Source organism: Melozone crissalis, unplaced genomic scaffold (genome assembly GCF_028551555.1).
Source record: "Melozone crissalis strain CALT ecotype California unplaced genomic scaffold, PUWL_Pcris_2 ptg000032l_1, whole genome shotgun sequence".
Classification (NCBI taxonomy): domain Eukaryota; kingdom Metazoa; phylum Chordata; class Aves; order Passeriformes; family Passerellidae; genus Melozone; species Melozone crissalis.
Window position 1 is genome coordinate 1,961,316 of NW_026535810.1, and position 14,779 is coordinate 1,976,094.

The window sequence follows — 14,779 nt, forward strand, 5'->3', positions numbered from 1 at the left end:
GAGCAGCTCCAGCAGCTCAGCAGGGCAGGCACAAACAGCCCCACACTAAGGAACCCACACCCCACAGGCAGCCCAGGCTCCAGCATGATCCCAGGCACTCCATCACCAAATCATTCCAAACCCCTTCCTGCTTCCAGGATTTTAAGGAAATCCAGCATGAGGAAGAGGCACTGAGACCTTGGATAGCAGATGAAGGGCACACAAGCCAAGGCTGTTCACACACCTCTACTCACAGGCTCTGTGACCCAGCCCCTCAGCTGTGAGGGTTCCAAATGCAGCACGTCTCCATCCTCAGCCTCTCCTGAGCACAAATGGTGCTGCTGGCAGCACAGCTGGCAGGGATGGAGCTGCAAGGGGCTGCTCCTTCTTCCACACTGACTCCAGGTCCCAGGGTGTTGGGTCTCACAGTCCTTGCAGCAGTGACAGGAGAGCAGCATCTTCCAAGGCCATGGTGCTCCAGGGACAGGCATGGTGTTCATGAACTCTGGAGCACCATCCCAAGCCTGTCCCACTGCAGAGCAGAGCTCCTCCACACACTGCTCCCCCACCTCTCCCCATCTTGCATTGTAGTTTCCCCAGAAGCATAAAGCAAGGAATAATTCCCACAATTTCCCTCAAGCTTCCTTGAGCACACTGGAGCCAAGTGAACAGCAGCAGCAGCACTGTGTGCAGGAGCAGCCACACAGCCCAAGCTCAGGAGCCCCATTTCCCCCTCCTCAGGAAGGAAGGAAGGGCCCCCATTTCCCTACCAAGGTCTGGGACATACCAGGAGAAGCCCAGCACAGCTTCCACCAAGAACTGTTGTGCTCAGGTCCAGTCCCTGCTGCATTAAGAAACATGAACATTGTTGTTATGATAGGTTTATAAAAATTTTTGTTTTAATCACACAAAACTGAAGTTTGTGATGAAGACTAAGTCAACAGTTCCTCTTAAATACCAGGATGCATAAGACACTGCATTAGGCACTAGGCAGCAGCCAACATCAGTTAGAGTCTGGCAACAGAAGCCATTTAATACCTCCCTTCATTCTTTGTGGAATTACAGGCTTTTGCAATACATGTCATTCCCACCAACAGGTTACCCAAGGTTTCCCCCACCCCACCTCTGTACATCAGCAAACCTTGTGTATTCCCACCAGAGCAGGGTTAACAATATTAGTGGCATCACAACCATCAAGAAAAGGACAAATTTCTATACAAGATTTTTTTTTGCAAAAGTTGCAACAGGATTAGTGCATTACGACAGAACCGAGAGAAAAGAAGAGTTGGCATGCTGGAGTCCAACACAAAGAAAGACAACAGGCAGCTCGTTGGATGTACTATATTGACAAGATACTGATTGGTTACATGGAGAAACATACAATACAAAATACAGAAGAAACCAGTTTTGCTTCCCTCTGCCCCACCCCAAATACTCATCATTGATTTGGTCAATAAGTGGCCCAAGAGCCGGAGTTTGTCTCTAATGCTACAGTTTAGTGGTTGTTCTGGGCACATCGTACGGGATCAGCCTCAGCTCTTACAGACAGGGAACCTTAAACACGTGTCCCAATATCCCTTTGTTTCCCATAGTGAACTACAGTGCTGTGGGACCTGGCTGCTGCTGGCCTCACCTGCGGGACGGCCACGCTGGCTGGGCAGACACCAGCTCCTGCATCCACCACCACCAGGAAGAGGGAAGAGCAGAAGTTCATATATTAAAAAAGTGACTTAAGACTTAGAATTGAATTAGTATTTGTACAGAAAGGTGCAGGTGGAAGAACTCCCTCCAGCCTATGATCAGAAAGGGATGGAGAATCACGGCGGCGCCGGCAGCGGCCGCCCTACGGTAAGTGCGATCGTTAGCGTGGGTTCCAGTCACTCCTCCAAGGGCTCGTGGGCTGCAGCAGCTGCTCAGTTGCTGCAGCACTGGCTTCTGCTGGGCTGGCTGCTCTCCTGAAGGTCCACCACCCGATTCCTGCCCGGGCCACCAGGAGCGTTCTGGGGTTCGTTTTTTGGCAGTTTCTTGGCTAGGAAGGAACAGGGTGTTAGCAGGGTTCTCCAACTGTCACAGACACATCTTGTGAAAAATCCTTTGGTTAGGATTTTTTCTCCTGAGAAGCTGAGAAGCCTCAGAAACAAAATGTAAACAATAATTATCTGCTGCTGTGGAATGCAACAGGTGGATCTTTGATTGGCCATTAATTAAAAACAACCACATGACACCAATCACAGTCCAGCTGTCTCGGACTCTCTGGTCAGTCACAAGATTTTATTATCACTCCTTTCTATTCCTTGCCAGCCTTCTGATGAAATCCTTTCTTCTATTCTTTTAGTATAGTTTTAATACATCATTTACTTTTAATATAATAAAATAATAAAATAAAAAAATCAGCCTTCTGAAACATGGAGCCAAGATTCTCATCTCTTCCCTCATCCTGGGACCCCTGTGAACACCACCACAGCCAAATTCCTCACACTGTGCATCCCAGGCTGGGTGCAGCCTGCTCCAGCAGAGTTTGGGACAGCACAAACATACATTTGTGCATTTTGCCACCCCTTCCTCGGCTCTGGCTGGCATCAGACCTGCTCCCATCTCCATCACCACCCCAGACTCAGGGAACCTTTGCAAGGTTTAAAGCCCCACACACTCAGGGAATGACCAATCACACCAGTGTGGCAAACTGTAAGAGCCACCAGCCCTGGGTGACACAGGACCCTCCTGGGCTGCAGTGCTGGCACTCAGAGTGCCCCAGCCCCACACAGAAGCTGTACCTATTGCCATGAAGATTTCATTCACATTCATCGCTGTCTTCGCTGACGTCTCCATGAACAGCAAGCTGTTGTCATCTGCATATGTCTGTGCATCCTACAAACAACCACAGCAGAGTGCTAAAAGCAGCCTGGCAGGAGGCCTGAGCAGACTTTGTGCACTTCACTTGTCAACACACTAACTGCTGGAGAAACACTGTGTCCCACCCTGGGCCAGAAATTCCCAAACCTGTCCCTGCTCCCATCTGGCCTGGACAACCCAGGGACATGCTCCAGCAGCAGCCAGTGTCCCCCAGCTGGGCTGGGGACAGCCTGACTGAGCCACACAGCACCTGAAGGGAGCTGGGGCAGCTGGCAGTGTGCCACCCATTGCAGGGCACCACGAGCAACCCTGTGCAAGGGCTGGGTAAGAACCTCTCCTGAGTGCTTGCCTCAGGTGAGGTAAGAGCTGTGAAGAGCAGAGAACGAGCTGGGAGTGATTCCTCGTGTGCCTCATACCCAGAAGATGCTGTTTCACACCCTGCAGACATTCCCACGTGAGTAAGGCAGCAAAGGAGGATGAGGACAGAAGTTTGTGCTCTGTGGGCCTCCTCCTCCTCCTCCACATTCACAAGGACTTTCACCAGCCAGGGCCACACGTGTTGTTACAGAAGCAAGGGCACAGACCCTGCTCAGTGGCATCCTGCAGTCCTCAGCACAAAACTTCACTTTCATTCTCCTTCAAACCACATTTTATATAGCTGCCACCTCCCTCACTTAAGCAAAAATATCCATTCCTGACCTGCAAGGGTAACAGCTTCTCTGGATTCTCACTCACCTGGAAGTCCACAGCTCTCTTGTTAGCAAGGTCTGCCTTGTTTCCTGCTAGTGCAATTACAATATTGGGGCTAGCCTGCCTCTGCAACTCTTTCACCCAGTTCTTGGCTCGTACAAATGTGTCCTGGAAGCAAACAGGAGGCAGCAGTCAGGAAGGGCAGCCATGTAGGAATCCAGAGGGCAGATATGATTAGAACAAGGCTTTCCTGTGAGAAGAGTCCTGCCTCTGCAGCACTTGGCAGCAGGATCCTTTATCAGCTCCCAGCCTTGGCCGGAGCTGAGGAAGAGGCCGTGAGCAGCTTTTAAGAACTTGGCAGCCCCAGCCAGGTACCTGCAAGGCTGTGAGCAGGACACAGCCCCAAGGAGCAGCCCCTGGCACAGGGAGAACACCCTGGCAGCCCCCCAGGCAGCCCTGCCCAGACTCACTGTGTTGGTGATGTCGTAGACCACGATGGCAGCCTGGGCGCCCCGGTAGTACATGGGGGCCAGGCTGTGGTATCGCTCCTGCCCCGCCGTGTCCCAGATCTCAAACTTCACCGTTGTGTCATCCAGACACACTGTCTGTGTGAGGAAGGCAGCTGCAACACAAGGGGGTTTGCCTCAGCAGGGCCCAGAGCCAGCACAGGAGCTCAGAGCAGCTCTGAGCTGAGCCCTGGACAGGCCGGTGCCACTCGCTGTGGCAGCTGTGTCACAACCCAGAAGTGTCACACAGGACAGGAAGGTGGCCCAGAGGGCCCAAGCAGCAGCCAGCCCCTGGAGCATCCACAGTGCTTGTAATTGTGTAATTCCCAGACCCTCCCAGCAGCCCTGACAGGGATCACAGAGTCCAGTTGTGGCAGCACCAAGATCAGACCTGGGGAGCACCAACAACGGCACCAAACTCAGCCCACTCACACCACACAGCCCAGTTTAGGAACTGGTTGTTGTCCCTTGTGTTACACCCAGCACAGAGGCACAGACACAGACTGGGGCAGAGCACAGCCCTCCACAGAGGGGCATTAGGCCCTGCTTGCCATTTAATCACGTTTTCAGCTGTGCTTGCACCCTGCACAGGTGACAGAGAGACAACTCAAGCCTTTTCTCAGGACACCCTCCAGTGCTGCTGCTCAGAGACCCACGTGCCAACCAGCCTTTGGTTGATTGATAACACCTTGCTAATGATTTCAAGCTAATAAACTACTAGACCTGAAAGCACTGTGAAAACAGTTAACAGAATCAGGCTAGAAACAGCCCCAAAATCCCAGGTCATGGTCTGAAAAGATAATTAAGGGCCATAAACCAAGCCAAAGGCCTCGGTTCCAATTAGAAGCTGGAGCTGAGGCACTGGAAACAAAGCCTCAGAGGCAAAGTGTGGGGTTGCCATAGAGTTATTCTGTGCTTTGCTGATCATTACACCAACAAATTGTGAACCAAGAGTTAAAGCACGAACAGCTTGGCTCTATTTATAGCCAAAAACCCAAACCAAAATAGCCAGTCTTGTTCCTGACACCCCAGCCTGCCCCAGCAAGGTCAGCACCTCCTGGAGCTGGCACTCACCTCCAATTGTGCTCTCCTGGTACTCGTGGAACTGCCCCTTGACGAAGCGCAGGACCAGGCTGGACTTCCCCACCGCTGACTCTCCCAGCAGGACGAGTTTGAACTGGCAGATTTTGTTCCCAGCAGCTGGTCCATTCGGTCGGGCAGCTCCACCTCGACCTGCCATCGTGGTTGGTCTAAGTGCAGGAGTGCCTGGAGTTAAGGATGCTGCAGGTTCTCCACCTGTAGGCAGGTTGCAACTGGAAGGGGAGGTCAGAGTTAGTGACAGGCTCAAGGGACCAGCTGTACCAGATCAGCACAGACTGGTGGTGGCTCCTTCCCACAGTGTGAGCACACAGAGCAGCTCCTGCCAGGCAGCAGGATCTCAGTGTGCAGAGCCTCCCTGGGAAAGAGGTAATGGTGATACAAGCTCTCCTCCCCACCAGTGGGGCCCTCCAGCCCTTCCACCCTGCGTGGATGCTGCACACACCTTGCTGGGGTGAGGCAGGTAAGGAGCACCCAGCACACAAGGGGTGTTACCAGGGCTTTGTCTGCTCAAACAGCAATTACTCAGCTCACAGAGGTACCTGAGCCTGACCTTTAGCTCCCTCCTCCTTCCCTGAGTTCACAAGGAAGCAACTTCACACTATCAGTGCTGTCCAGAGCCATCCCAGTGCCACAGTGGCAGCAGGCAGCTCTGCAGGTCACGAGGCACTTGGACAAAAGGAATTTCTAGAGCTGTCTGTTTGTCCTGAGCCACTTCCACCACAACATTCTGCACCTCCCAGAGGGCCCAAGGATGGCCCTGGGGCCAAGCAGGTTCTGGGGGTGCTACAGGGGGGGCACTGAGGAGGTGAAAGGCACCTGCCAGCAGCTGCTCTCTGGGCACAGACTGTGCCCTCAGCAGTTCTCCTTCCCATTCCTGCAGCACACCAGGAATTCCCACACCCACCCCAGTGCCTCACACCTTTACCCCACAGCATTCCAGGTCACCAGGCTGCTGCTCCTCACATGGACTGCTCATGGACAGACAGCATCCCCTGGGATCAGCACTGCCAAGCACTCCCCAGCACCAACCTCCAGAGTGCTGCAGAAGCACAAAACCATGGCAGGAACAGCAGGACAAGCTGATCTGCATCCAGAGTTTCCCACAAGTGAATCCCAAGGCCTCCCTAAGCACTGAGCTCTGCTGCCTGCAGAGAACAGGAATGCTTTCCAAGTACACAGTTACAGATTTAGGCACATTTCCTGTAGCCTTCACAACTCCCACTTCCCTGTGCATGATAAATGCTACAGCTGACTGCATCTGCTGTGGATCACCACTTTCCCTTCTACTCTCCTAAATCAGGCTGTTTGCTGCAAGAAAATGCCCCAAAAGCCAATTTCTCCTCTTCCTGAGTACCCCTGTGTACATCCTGCATTCTCCCAGCAATTAGATACCCATGAATAAGTTTAAAACAGGTCAAACTGGAGCAGAGTGTCCTGCGAACAAAGCTCAAGCCTCCTCAGCACAGAGAAGAGTTTCAAAGAGCTGCTTTCCAGGGCAGGGCCTGTCCAGCTGTGACTGCTTCAGGTTCCTTTAACTATGGCTCAAGTTTAAACAATCCCACAGCTTGACAGGGAACCTGCAGCCATTTCAGAGCTGCTCTGGAGCCTGTGAGTGCCAGCAGCTGGAGAACCCAGCAGCTCACACAACACAAATCCACTGACCTGGAGACATCTCACCTCAAATGGCTCTGAGCAGGAGGAAGTCACACATCAGCTGTTAAACTGGTACCAGATCTGGCAGGTAGGACAGAAATAGAGGAGTGAAACTCCTGAGTGCTGTGGGATGTTTTAGGAGCCAGAGCTGTGAAGCCATTGCTCCGAGTCCCAGTGTTGGGTTAAGCAGTGAAGATATTGTAATTCTGAGCTGGCTCCTTGCAAGTAGCACAGTCAGGACTCCTCTTCCTCTGCTGAGGAAGGGCAAACACTGACAGGATGAGAAAGTTTGATATCAAACAGACCAACAACTGGCTTTGCTGGACAGTGAGGCTGCAGCATTGCTTGCTCTGCCCAGGAGCAGCTTGGTCACCACCAGCTTCAAGATGCTCAGCAGCAGCTCTGCATCTCTACCAGCCTGAAGAAGCTTCCACTTTTTGGAGTTTTCCCTCTAAAGAGAGCTTGCAAGGGAACAGCTTTGGTTTAACCTTGTATTTATAACTCCCTGGGCAGTCTATCAGCTCCACTGCTGCTCCCAGAGCAACATTGTGCACAAACACCGTGTGAAATCACTGTGTGCTTGAGTTAAGGCCTCCTGAAATCTGATAGTGGTCATTCCCAGAGCAAAACAAGGAAATGAGCTTGTTGACATCCTCAAGTCTTAGCCTGACCTGTATTTCACAGATCTTGATGCATTTTGCCATCTGCTTGTGCTACAGGAGCTCCAACAGAATTAGGTGAGCACATCTGGGTTGAGCTCAGTATGGACAGCCACTGGTCAGTGCAAGCAGGGCAACAGAGCTGTTCCAGTTATGGAGAACCAGATCATCATCTAAGGGTGGTTTCATGCTTGGATACAAGATTATAAAAGATTATATGGCTTCATGTTCACATGAGAAGTTGCCAGATCTTTCAGATGTTTGAAGTGGAATTTGGAGACCCTAAGTGGTCACTGGTGGCCTTGGCTAAGGACACAGACCTGGGTGAGCAGCTGATGATCACAGGAGGATGCAAATGACCCAAGGAAGTGCCACCAACGCTGCAGACAGCAAACACACTCCCTGGCAGGACAGGAACTTTCTGCCAACATGTTTGAGGATTCCAGGCAGGCAGGACTCAGCTCTGCAGAGGCAACAGGCAGATCTTGATGCATTTTGCCATCTGCTTGTGCTACAGGAGCTCCAACAGAGTTAGGTGAGCACATCTGGGTTGAGCTCACTGTGGAGAGGCACTGGTCAGTGCAGAGCTGCTGCAATTATGGAGAACCAGATCATCATCTAAGGGTGGTTTGATGCTTATATGGCTTCATGAGAAGTTGCCATATCTTTCAGATGTTTGAGTGGAATTTAGAGACCCTAACTGGTGGCCTTGGCTAAGGACACAGACCTGGATGAGCAGCTGAGGGTCACAGGAGGATGCAAATAACCAAAGGAAGTTCCCATCAATGCTGCAGACAGCAAACACACTCCCTGACAGGACAGGAACTTTCTGCCAATGCCAAGATGTTTGAGGATTCTGGGCAGGCAGGACTCAGCTCTGCAGAGGCAACAGGCAGATCTCGATGCATTTTGCCATCTGAGCTCACTGTGGACAGCCACTGGTCAGTGCAAGCAGAGCAGCAGCCAGAGCTGGTCCAATCATGGAGAACCAGATCATCATCTAACGGTGGTTTGAGGCTTGGATACAAGATTATATGGCTTCATGCTCACATGAGAAGTTGCCAGATCTTTCAGATGTTTGAAGTGGAATTTGGAGACCCTAACTGGTGGCCCTTGGGCTCAGGACACAGCCAAGACCTGGATGAGCAGCTGATGGTCACAGGAAGAAGCAAATACCCAAGGAAGTGCCACCAATGCTGCACACTCCCTGGCAGGACAGGAACTTTCTGCCAATGCCAAGATGTTTGAGGATTCCAGGCAGGCAGAACTCGGCTCTGCAGCTGAACTGCACAGCCTGGAGCTGTGCTGGATCAGCCCACACGCACCAGTGACACTGAACTCCCTGCTGTGTGAAGCCATTTCTTCCTGCTCATCCTCCCAGCTCTTCCAGCACAGGATTGATTGGGCACTCACCCTCCCTGCTCCCCACAGAACCCCAGCACTGACACTCGAGCCAGGGGCCAGGCAGACCAAAATAACCACAGCAGCACCACACAGACAAGGGAAAGCAGCTGAAACCCCAGCTTGTCTGGTTAATTCAGGCTGTCAAGGCCATGAGAAGGAAGGGGTACTCCTGTAATCAAGATGAACAGGCATTAATTCTCCTCCTAGTTTCTATAAACTAGTGAAACCCAGCAGCTGGGAGATCACAACTGCATTTCAACCCATGAAAAGGCTCTTGCTGTTTGTTTACCTGCCCTACCCACCTCCTGCTCACTGAAGCACACACAGGAGCTCTGCATCCCACAGCAAAAGCTGATTTTTTTATTGTGAACTCTCAGCATAGTCTCTTGTTTGCTTTGAGATCAAAGCCAAGCACCAATTCCTGATGCTGTCCCACAAGTGAGAGCTCCAGGTCTGTCACTTCTGCAGTTTGTGCTCCTCCAAGCCCTCCTCTGCCTGCCAGGGTTTGCTGGAAGGGGTTAGAATATTAAATTCAAGAATCTGAGTGCCCTAAATGAGAAAGCACATGCCATGGCTGCTGCACTCCCTGCCTGCCCAAGTGCAAGAGCATTCTCCATAACTCCCAGGATGATGGGGAATAGCACCAGAGCCCATTTCAAACAAACCTACCCAGGACAAGAACACAAATCTCCACGTGGGAATTACTGTCAGATCCCCTGCAGGAAGCTGCTCACTTAAGGTGTCAGAAGTTAGAGAATCTGATATTTTTGCCCTGTGTTCACCCAGTAGCAAAAACTACTCTGAAAGCTGAGGATATTTAGAAACCCAACCCTGAAGCCTCTGGTTACCCAAACTGCTGCTGCTGCCCTCAGCTATGCAAGGAGTTGCTTCACTGGAGATTTGCTGGCTCAGAACCAAGATACTCAAGACAAAAGCCCCAGTGAAGTATTTATCTCGTTAAATAGCTGACAGTGTTACATGAATTCCTTGGCAAAGGAAGCCCTGAAGTTACCCAGTGGTTTTGCTTCACCTCACACTGCCCAGGGCTGCAGATCAGCTTCAGGACATGGATCAGGAGCAATTTGCACAAGCAGGACCTGCAGAAAGAACGCGTGGGTGCCACCAGAGCCACAAACAGAGCACACTAGCACAGCATGGAGCATCAACCTAATATTCCAACTCATCAATATGATTAACCAGAAAAAGCCTGGACCCTGCAGGAGGGTTCAGGCTGCAGAGAAAGGAGGAACAGACCCAGCTCTTACAGAGGAGGAGAACCAGGAAACATTTAACCTGCAGAGCTCAGTGCCAAATCCAACCAGGCTCATGCTTTACCTGCTGGCCTCACTCCAAGAGTGCGTGAGTTTCAATACTCCACATTTCCACAGAAAATACTCTGCTTTCCCACAGAAAATGCCCTTCCACAGACAATACTCTCTGCCCTTCCACCTTCTCCCTCCCCAAAAATGAGCCCTCAGAGCCCTGCTCAGCAAGGACAGTCTGGAGCTCAGGAATGCCCTGAGCTGGGCCAGTCTCCACTTCAGCTGGCAGGAGCTGCACCAGAGCCCTGAAGTGCAGATACACAGACCCAAATCAGCTCAGGCAGCACTTTCAGCAGCTCTCCCATGGCTGTGACTAACTTATGACACTGTAACAACTTCTCCGTGCAGTCCCACATCTGAGATTCACAAAGACTTGCACACACTCACTTTCATTTAGAGGTAAATAGGATTTCCACTCTAAAGTTGAACTATTCATTCACCTACAGACCTGAATCAGTACCATCTCCCTCTCATGCTGTTACACACACATCTGTTTCCTGACATTTGCACATCCATGGCCTCTGGAGCAGCCAGCTGTTTTTTCCAAAGCAGCTTTTCCAAAACAACTCCATCCCCAGAGATTTCAAGGCCACCACCCTGCTGTGACAATCCCTCCAGCACAGGCTTGTGTGGAAGAGTTTTACATCACCTCCATCTCCCATTTAGCTGCCCACAGGCTCCCTGTCCCACAGTGGCTCCCCCACCCACTTCCAATTATCCTCAAGGATGGAGAATCCACTCATAGATGCAGCCTGGACTGACTCAAATGGAACAAAAGCATCAAGGTTTTAACTCTTCAGCAAAAGTTGTTGAACTCCTGTTCAGATGGCCCCAACAGCCACAGCTTCCCTTGGAGCAGACACTCAGCATGCCTTGGATAGCACCCACTATTCAGTCAGGCAGCAAGAAGGCAACATCAGCAATGCAAAGCAGCAAACTGCCACCTGCACTGCAAAGAATCTGTGACCTTCAGAATATCTTTCCCAGACTGCACAAAGATCTCCTGCCTCAAGCAGCTCCTTATTTGGAGTGCTACCAAACCAAAGCAAACATGAAAACCAGTGTTTTCTTATCTGTTTGTGCAGAGTTGCTCCAGCAGCTCATTCCTGTGCTCCAGGGGAGGACAGCATTCCCCCCAGAGCTCAGATGGATTTTGTGCCTCCTCAGTTCTGTCACATCCAGGAAGGTTTCCTGTTTCTGGCCACTGTCTAAGTGTTTTCAGAGTAATTCTGACAACTTCTCAGGACTTGCATAAGAGGCTGCAAACTTCATACCCCAAGGGAAGAAAACAGCTGACTCCAACATTTCTACATTCTATCCTCTTTTAAGTCTGCTGACAGGAATACTCTGGGCTACACCCACTTCATTAGAAGCGTTCCCATTTCATTTCCTGTGTCTGAAAGCACTTGGATTCCCTCCCCTCCCTCCCCAGGGAGATGCCATGACCACCATGCAGAACTGTGAAGAAGTTTGGATGCAGAGCTGAGACTGGCAGGGCCCAGAGGAACCCTGGAGCTGATCCCTGTTGAGATGTAAAAGGGCTTTGCTGGGATGGAGATAATCCCACATCCCAGCACAACAATTTGGCCAAGGACACACACACACACATATCACCAAACAGTTCCTCTACACACTGCCCAACCATCCAGTTGGCTGGGAAATCTAAAAATTGGTGAAATCTCAGAACAACTACACCAACACATCACTGGTTTCACAGGAAAGCAAAATAATCTAATGCCAAACTAGATAAAGGTTTTATCTCACTATATTCATATCCACATGCCAAGCCAGCCTTTCCCTCCTGCTCCCCAGTAACTCAACCCCTCTCCAGGAGTCCATCTCACCTTGCCTGGGTTGTTCCATCACCTGGAGAGGCATTAAAGAGCTTACAGAGACCCCTCACTGCCTGCACAACCTGCAATCAAATGTCAGCTAAATCAGCCAGAGCCTCTTAGCAGAGAAGGCCACCCCAGAAGCAGATTTTTGATCTGAAGGTATTGACTGTTGCAGCAAATTTCTGTGACTCATGAGGGGTCTGAGGTGATTTCAACACTGAGACCCAGCTATGACCCCAAACATTCCTGTCCTTCAGCTCCCAGATCCAGCCAGGCTCGTGCTTTACCTGCTTGCCTCACCCCAGGAATGCACCTACAGCTACAACCCTGAATTCTGAGCCTTTTCAGACACAGCTCTTTCACCTCATCACCCAGGTGAGCTGAAAAGAAATGTAAAATGCTTTCAGAGCCAAGGCAGAGTGGACATCCAGTATTTGCAGGAAGCACCCTCAGACTGCATGGCAAGCCAAGACAACGGGCTGAGCTGGCTGCCCAAGGCTCAGAGGTGGCTCAGGAGCCCCAGCAGAGCACAGGCCCAGGGTGAGGCTGCAAACAGGGCAGCTCAAGTGCGCTGACCCTCCGCACAAAAAGCTAAGAATAGCAGATGCAAGTTGTTCCACAGCAGCCTTAAAATAGTCCTTCTCCATGTTCTCCTCCCCAGCCTCCCTGCAGGGCTGCAAACAGCCAAGGTCAGAGCTGGCCTGGGCTCCTGCAGCTCCCACACCACCCCCAGCCCCAGCAGCCCTGAGCATCACCAGCAATAAGATCTGAGCAGTTTTTCCCCAGGATTTAGCAGGGCAGACCTGTTGCTCACACTGCTGGTGCAACCCCAGCAGGGTCCAGCTCACACAGCAGGGTCTGTGCTGCTGTGACAGAGCTCCAAGCACAGCCTGGCTGGGGATTCCCTTACAGACAAGCCACAAAATGTCCTGTGGGCCTTTCAGGACCCTCCAGCCCCGTGGGTTTCCCTTCAGAAGGGCCCTGGAGGGGCACAGGACTGGGTTTGGCAGCCTCATGACCCAGGAGAGGCTCTGTGGAGCATTTACAGCAAACCAAGTCACCTCCCCTTCACTCCAGCAGCTCCAAAGTGTCCCTGCAGCCCGTGGGGCCTTTCAGGACCCTCCAACTCCATGGGTTTCCCTTCACTGGAGCCCTGGAGGGGCATAGAGCTGGTTTTGGCAGCAGCAGTGACCCAGGACAGGCTCCGTGGAGAATTTGCACCAACCAAGTCACCTCCCTCACTTCAGCAGCTCCAAAACGTTCTTGCAGCCCATGAGCCCTTCAGGACCCTCCAGCCCCATGGGTTTCCCTTCAGAAGAGCCCTAAAGGGGCACAGGGCTGGGCTTGGCAGCATTTACAGCAAACCAAGTCACCTCCTTCAGTTTAGCAGCTCCAAAATGTCCCTGCAGCCTATGAGCCTTGCTCAGGACTCTCCAGCTCCATGGGTTTCCCTTCACAAGGACCCTGGAGGAGCACAGGGATGGCTTTGGCAGCCTCAGTGACCCAGGACAGGCTCCGTGGAGAATTTGCGCCAACCAAGTCACCTCCTTCACTTTAGCAGCTCCAAAATGCCCTTGCAGCCTGTGGGGGCTTTCAGGATCCTCCAACTCCATGGGTTTCCCTTCATAAGGGTCCTGGAGGAGCACAGGGCTGGGTTTGGTACCCAGGACAGGCTCCCTGGAGCATTTGCACAAACCAAACACGTCCCTCACCTCAGTTCATGGAGCCTCCCAGCCCCTGCAGCTCCCATCGCCCCCTCAGGGGCTGAGCAGCTACAAAACACAATCCCACCGTAAAACCCCGTCTGTGCCGGTACCACACCTCACCCAACCCCATTCAGCTCCCGCTCAGCCACGGCTGTGACACACGGAACCGGGACACAGCTCTTCGGTACCGGCTGCCGCTGCTCGGTCCCGCTGTGCCGGGAGCCGCTCCTGCTCACGGGAGGAACCCGAGCCGAGCACCCAGAGCGCCGCCGGGACGTCTGCCCCGAGCCGGGCACGGTGCTCCGGGCTCCCGTTAGCGCTCAGCACCCCCCGGTACCGCCAGGCCGGAGCCGCCGCCGCCCCGCCTCGCCCCGCACCAGGGCCCCGCTAGGCCGGCGGACGGAGAGGCTTCCCGGCCGCTCTGAGCCCCCGCCCCGCCAGCGGCGCCGCCCGTCCGCTCCAGCCCCGGCATCGCCCCGCCCGACACAGCGGCGCCACCGAGCCCCGCTCCGCTCCCGCCACGGAGCCCCCGAAGCAGCGGGGCGCGGCTGCCACCCTCCGCCGGGGGAGATCCCGGGGAACGCGTCCGCAGCCTCGGGCCGGGCTCGGTCGCCTCAGGGCGCAAGGCGCGGGCGCGGCCGCACTCACCGCCCGCAGCGCCGCTCCCGCCGGTGCGTCTCGCAGGCCCCGGCCTCTACTTCCGCCTTTTCCCGTTCCGCTTCCGGGACCGACCACCCCTTTCCGCCCCCACTCTGTGGCCATAGGCAGGCGCAGCTGTCAATCACCCGCTCCCGCCCCGCCCTCGCCCCGCCCCTTAGGTGAGCTATGCGTGCTGGCGCTCTCGCGGGGGCTGCTGGGAGTTGTAGTCCGGGAGAGTCCCGGTGAGACCGGCCCCGTGGGGGACTCGGGGGGGCCCCCGGACAAGGCGAGGCGGCGGCGGACGGAGACTGAGCGGAGCCGGAGCTGGAAAAATAAAGCCTTTATTTCTCGGTGTTGCGGGGAGCGTGGGAGAGGCGGGGCGGAACAACGCGAACTACAGCCGCGGAGGGGCGGCAGCGGCCGTGACCCCCG

At 53.4% G+C, this 14,779-nt stretch overlaps 1 protein-coding gene across 1 annotated transcript; it reads right to left on the reverse strand.

Annotated features, from left to right (window-relative positions):
* Positions 1 to 986: 986 nt before the first annotated feature.
* RAB5C (RAB5C, member RAS oncogene family) lies at positions 987 to 14,430 on the reverse strand. The gene is made up of 6 exons (XM_054281572.1): positions 14,357 to 14,430; positions 5,103 to 5,341; positions 3,993 to 4,144; positions 3,568 to 3,690; positions 2,754 to 2,847; positions 987 to 2,008 (listed from the first exon to the last, which is right to left on the reverse strand). The coding sequence occupies exons 2-6, from the start codon at positions 5,266 to 5,268 to the stop codon at positions 1,893 to 1,895; spliced, it is 651 nt and encodes a 216-aa protein (XP_054137547.1). The 5' UTR covers positions 5,269 to 5,341; positions 14,357 to 14,430; the 3' UTR covers positions 987 to 1,892.
* Between the last annotated feature and the right edge of the window lie 349 nt (positions 14,431 to 14,779).

What these genes read in the sequence shown, in the direction of transcription:
- RAB5C (XM_054281572.1), bottom strand. Translation starts at nt 5,268, where the DNA reads ATGGCAGGTCGAGGTGGAGCTGCCCGACCGAATGGACCAGCTGCTGGG. An exon ending in TCTACGACATCACCAACACA is followed by an intron (nt 3,691 to 3,992) that starts GTGAGTCTGGGC and finishes GTTTGCTTCCAG; the next exon opens with GACACATTTGTACGAGCCAA. An exon ending in TGAAATCTTCATGGCAATAG is followed by an intron (nt 2,009 to 2,753) that starts GTACAGCTTCTG and finishes GTTCCTTCCTAG; the next exon opens with CCAAGAAACTGCCAAAAAAC.